Source organism: Corapipo altera, unplaced genomic scaffold (assembly GCF_003945725.1).
Source record: "Corapipo altera isolate COAL_440 unplaced genomic scaffold, ASM394572v1 112, whole genome shotgun sequence".
NCBI lineage: Eukaryota > Metazoa > Chordata > Aves > Passeriformes > Pipridae > Corapipo > Corapipo altera.
In genome coordinates this window covers 331,593-337,592 of record NW_020884899.1, presented here as the reverse complement: position 1 = coordinate 337,592, position 6,000 = coordinate 331,593, and the positions used below count along the sequence as shown (strand labels likewise).

Genomic DNA, 6,000 nt, shown 5'->3' with positions numbered 1-6,000 from the left:
GGACCACTTCAGGAAAGGTTATCAGAAATACGAATATATTAAGTAATGTCAGACATAAACCACTGTCTGTTCCACTTTTGTACATGCTAAATGTATTTTCTTTCCCCAGTCTGGCCATGCTGCACAGGTATGGTTAGTAGCCCTCTTTCTTTTGGCAGAGTGTTCTGTACAGACTGACTTGGCCCAGCATTGGCATTTGAGAATAGAAATCATAATGAGATTTAAAAAATAAAAAGGAAAAGGGGGGAAAAATAAAAAGACATATGAACCTCCTACCTAAGCTCTGTTTGAGTCTGTCAAGCTAGGTTGGAAGCTGATCTTATGGCCAAAAGTAGAATACAATGGAAGCCTTCTCCAAGGAGAGAAAATTTACAGCTTTTATTAGGTCTCACAGATAACCAGGGTAGGCTTTAATAGTCACTGTATGGACCAAAAGAGATATACAATTAATGCAAATGTTATATTACTGAACTAATATTACCACAAAAATTAAAAAGACTTCACCAGAAAAAAAGACTGCTTTTATCTGGCTAATCTAAAGAGAGTTTTTTAATTGTTTACAAATAGTCTTCTGCAGTTGTAGAGCTGAGGCAGTACAGACAGGCATCAAAAATCTCACCCAAATTCCCAGCTTTATATATCCTATGACTAAAGTAAAAAACAAAAACAAAACCAACACATTTCCATACAACTTCAATCTCAAATTTCTTAAGTCTCTTAAATTTGTCTTAAATTGCTGGATATCAAAAACTATTAACATACTTGCTCCTGAGGATAAGTAGCCCCCAAATTATTTTTTTAAGTATACCTGAAATACATCAATAATTTACAAACACATGTCAGGGTTAAATGATTGATAAGTACACAAGTCTTTGGTAAATAATAACTACTCTGTTCTTTACTCAGTTAAAAAACTTAATTAATTTTTAAATCTAGATTAACTGATTTGTTTAATAATTATTTCTATAATGAATAAGGCTCACATGACACAATGCTGAGTGGGATGAATGGCTGTATGTAGCAAAACCTGAATGATGTTTTCAGGCTACAAATCTTGTTAATGCTAAGTTCCTGCTCTGGCTTGTTTTATTTTTGTGCCCTTCAGCCAGCCCCAGGAAGCTGGATCTGAGTAAGAGCTCTCAAATGAACTACATGTCCAACATGTAACCATGTCAGCAATCTAGAAAATACTGTCCACTGCAAGGATACATTCCACAGTAGGTACTGGATTGCATGCTAAAAACTACAACAAACCAATTAGTTAAAGTTTGAAACAATACATTACAGCTGCAGTAATTCCTAAAATGTCTGCTGTACCACTTGTGCAGTAAAACAGAAGAACTGTGCACCATGCATGCTTGGGCAGCTGGAGATGACCTCCTGCTCCCAAAGGAAACCTAAAGGCACAGGTAATGTGACCAAAAATCTGGAAACAAACATCAGCTTCCATTCTATCACAATAATGCAGTTAGAAAGTCAGTGCTTAACTGATATTTTACTGTTTGTCTACTAGATGCCTTTGCTTTGGCTAAAAGATACTATATCATGTCCTTTAAGAAAAATAGCAGCATTAAATAGATCTTCTCATTTCAGAGGAGAAATAAAAATATGTCTGCTTTAGGTTTGGCTTACAGAGTTTTGGCTTTTATTTTAAACATGTCCAAGAACTGATCATATTGTTTTCAATGCCTGTTACAGTTTTACTGTTCTACTAGAGGTTTTTAATTATCTGCCTTGTTAAAGGATCAATTACACTTGAGACAATAAATAATATAGTTTACAATAAATAATTTTCAAGTCAAAGTATTATACTTACAAAATAATGTAATACTGTAATAGAATCTTCAAGATCAATTCCATTTTATATATTCTGCAGCAAAAATAACATTTCTAGTAGGAAGGAATTACTTATAAACCTAGCAAGATCTACACATTCACATGTGTATGTAAACAACAAGATTTATTATGTTCCCAGAAAAGCTATGCTTTTACAGTAGGTTTTAAGCTAAATTTTATTATAATATGATGGTAGGAAATATATAACCGTGTTTATATTTAACTTCATCACAAATTTTAAACTGAAAAAAAAAATATTGGTGCTATTATTTACAAACAGCAACTTTCCTTTAACTTCACAAGTGACTGTATCTGTGTGTGAACAAAATGTTAGGGCGAGGCATTCCAGATGAACTGCAGCTAAGTTTGGATGAGGATGATTTCAGGATGAACAGTGAAGGTCCTGGCAATAAATACCTAGAAAGGATATGAAAAATATAGCAGAGTTTACAGACAAAGCAACATTCAAGAGCAAAAGAATTAATGTTTATGCACCATACCTTATAATTGTTGTATGCAAGAAACTGGGTACAGTAAACACTGTTTATAAAACACGGAGGGCAATAGGCACAAGATAACTCAGAAAAGGAATCTAAACTCTGAGAAACTCTTTGCAAAATTTCAAAATGTTGTATGAGGACCAAACAGCTTTCTAGACCTTTATGTTTCAAGCCATCTAACAAATAAACAATGAAACCCTGTGTAACACTACTACCAAAAATTAATACTTCGACCAATAGTCTTTGTTATTATAGTACTATTTATTTAATTTAGACTAGGCAAAAACTGCAAGTGGCATTAAACAGCTTATAAAAAGTTAAGTTGAAAAAAAAAATTATTAGAGAAGAAAAAAGATTTTCAGCTTTGGTTTCCAGCTCTAATTCTCTAACAATAGACATGTTATCATCACTACTCTTGTAAAGGAAGAAATGATGCTACACCTCGTAATTCACGTCAGTGACTATTTATCTTTTAAATTCAGGCAACTGTATAGCTTGTATTTCATATAATACTACAAACAATAGTTTATCTTATGCCTAACATTAATTCTTAAATATTTTCATGGTATAATTACCTAATTGTAGAAATCATTAAATGAGCACAGTTAAGTGTGCAAAAATAACATCCATAGTAATTAGAATTTCACATTTAATTATGTCAACGTTTGGAAGGATTAACACAACAAATTGTATAAATCATTGCTTAAAAATTGTTGTACAGTTCTAGTGAATCATGTGGGCTAATGATGAATAAGTTAAAGGACTGATCACATGGACAGAAACAGCACCACAGTGTCAGCAGGAGACTGTACACAGCAAACGTACACAGGGGGTTTGCTGAAGCTTGAGAAAAAGTTTTATTATAAAATATTATCACCAATATATTTTTAAACAATTTGCAAAAAAATAAAGTCAGATTTGGAATGGGTTGATGTTGAGCTTGACAGTTCACTACGTCACCAGCCCGAGTCCTGCCTTAGCCTGATGATACAGTAAAAACCTCTGATACTTCCCAGGGTTACCTGCCATGTAATAGATAAGATCACTTAGCAACATGTAAGGACCTAGCAGTAGATGTTCTGGTTTTTTTTTAATTTTACAACACAGGTGAATTTATATAAATATTAAAGTCTGACTTTTTATACAGCTTGATTTTAGCTAATTTTTTAAGAGATTTTGGCATATTTTTTGAGCTCTTCCATTGTTTTATTTACACTTTTAATTTTTTGATGAAAAAAGTGTCATTAATAAACATTTCAATGCTCTTATTCAGGAGCATTGTATCCTTCATGACATACAGTGGATTTACAGTTAAGAGATAGGATTCAGAATAAATTTAATTATCTTCTTCTCTTTCCCTATACAAATAAATTTTCTCAGCTAAAGAGGTACTTATGTGTAATATTTGAAAGCTTTAGTTTCACATACTTTGTTTCTTAATCACAAGCAAAATAAAAAATTGGTTAGCGCTCAGAAAAAACAAAGTTCTTCAAATTAAATTTTATAAAGTCTTGAAAAAATTGACTTCTCATACATGTATTGAATTATACTCTGATCTTTTCTTGCACCATACAATTTTATGGCGAGTCAAGAAAACTATTATAAATAGTGCAGATTCATTAAAAACAGAAACTTAAGTGAAATAGTATTGTGGTTTTCCCATTTCTAGAAAAATATTTCATTACCTTACAATTGTGGACCATAACAGGTAAAAGTGTTTATTTCCATAGGTATCCTTCATTTCACAGATTCAGAATATCAGTAACAGAGCATATTGTTGTACTCAGCTATAGAGGAAACATTTGTGGACACATAAAAACTGTAACTTAGATCGGTCAGAGTTGTCATGACACTCCATTACTGATACTTCGTATGAAAAGGGCTGAAATCCCTCTACCCTGTGAAACTTATGAATAAATTCCCTTCAAACATCCAAAGAAACACAGAAACTGGAGATGAGAGTTCTCTTGGACCATTCCTTCATTGCTTTCCAAAGGCAAGCCTGTTAGCTGCAGCACATTAATCTGAGCAGTTTGAATAGTTTGTGGTTGGTCATGATGTAAAATTTTCTGCAGCATTAACAGTAAAAGCAATAAAAACTTCAAGGTTGAAGATTTTCTAGTCTTAGCTAATCCAAATGACTTTACCATACTCCTGCTATAGCTGAGTAGATGGTAATATTGACTATGATTTGGTTTGTGGCTAACATACTTCTACTATTGCTGTGACCAAACAAATTCAGTTTCTGATTGGTTTTACATTAAGTTAGAGTGTCTTAAGATCCACATGTCAATAACAAATAGGTTCAGTGTATCAAGTAACTAATCTGAGCTATATCAAATAAGCAATTAAGTCATAAAATAAGTTTAACAGATAATATATCAAAAGTTTGCTTTTCACATAATGTTTAACTCATAAAGCCCTTTTATGAAATAATATATATAAGATATTTTATATAAACAAAGCATTTGTAAGTTTATATACACAATAATTAAAACTGCCATTATGGATAGAATTTGGAACCTAAGTAATTTGAAACTGACATTTAATTCTCCACCTATGACTGTTTAATCCCAAATCATTGACTTCCACAGCTGGAGCATTTCCAGTAATCCCTGTACTGACAATATTGTAATCCCTGTTGTATCCAGTTGGAGAACTAAACCAGCCACTGGAGAATCGGGTAAGTGCCAAATAATTCTTTTACTATATGATGCTGTTTTGCAAGGTTTGAAAATATATTTATGCTCTGTAAGATGAAATAATAAAACTTTCAGCCTATAGGTTTTGGAAATGAACTTTGCAAACCTGTGCAATACAGTAAATGAGATGGCACTTACCTGACCCTGGGCTGGAGCTGTGCCCCTATAGCATCCCACTGCCAATGTGCAGCCACAAGTGTCTGACATGTTAGGATACCTCTAGGAATGCAAATCTGGAAACAGTGACTTTGAGGGATCTGAGAAGGGGAAGAAAGGAAATTTTCAGTTCACTTTATGGAAAGCCTTTGCTGCAGCTAATTAGGCAGTGGGCAATCAAGAGTTTAATAAGTGCACTTTCACCCAAGATCTGTGTATCAGGTCTTCCTTTGGTGGCACTTCAGAAGTGGGCTGGTGAGATTGGAATGACTGAAACCCAGGAGCAAGGGAAATGTTGGGGAGTTTGCTTTTTTTCCCTTAAATACAGAGCGAACCAGGCTTAAAGAAAAGTGGAGTGGTAGCAACACAGACTGAAACCTGTTCCAATACTATCCATTACACTTATAATATTCAAATTTATACCTTGTATCATCCCAGTGGTGCCTAATCCCAGTTGGGGATCCTCTGGAATCTGATGAGTATTTGTAAACTACCAGCAGGCAGCGTTTACAAAGCTGTACTATTCGTTGGCAACACTGCAGTTGCTCAGGAGTCACCACCTCTGTGCTTTTACTGAACATGGTTTCCCAAGAGCTCCTGTTATGGAGAAAGACACAAACTCATGTTTTCTGTCACAAATTGCAATCTGAGAGCTTTATTGCCTTCTATCAGATTTAACAGCAGAGAAACAAGAGAAAAGCATGACCTTGCCTGCATACAGGAAAGGTCTGTACAGTGTAACACAAATACTGGCAAATGCTGAGTCCAAAACACAAATTAAGAAGTTAATCTTCATATGGGAAACG

General features: G+C 33.9%; 1 protein-coding gene across 8 annotated transcripts in view; it reads right to left on the bottom strand.

Moving 5' to 3' along the window:
• Positions 1-353: 353 nt before the first annotated feature.
• The window catches only part of TTLL7 (tubulin tyrosine ligase like 7), a 62,704-nt gene continuing 57,057 nt past the window's right edge, over positions 354-6,000 (bottom strand). For 6 of the 8 annotated variants that reach the window (XM_027648869.1, XM_027648871.1, XM_027648874.1 and 3 more), the window contains 2 exons: positions 5,618-5,791; positions 2,133-2,253 (listed from right to left, as the gene is read on the bottom strand). In XM_027648869.1, coding sequence (XP_027504670.1) covers positions 2,133-2,253; positions 5,618-5,791 — 295 coding nt within the window. Of the gene's footprint in view, positions 2,254-5,176; positions 5,296-5,617; positions 5,792-6,000 lie in introns of all 8 variants that reach the window. The other 2 variants (XR_003528581.1, XM_027648868.1) reach the window with 2 other exon arrangements.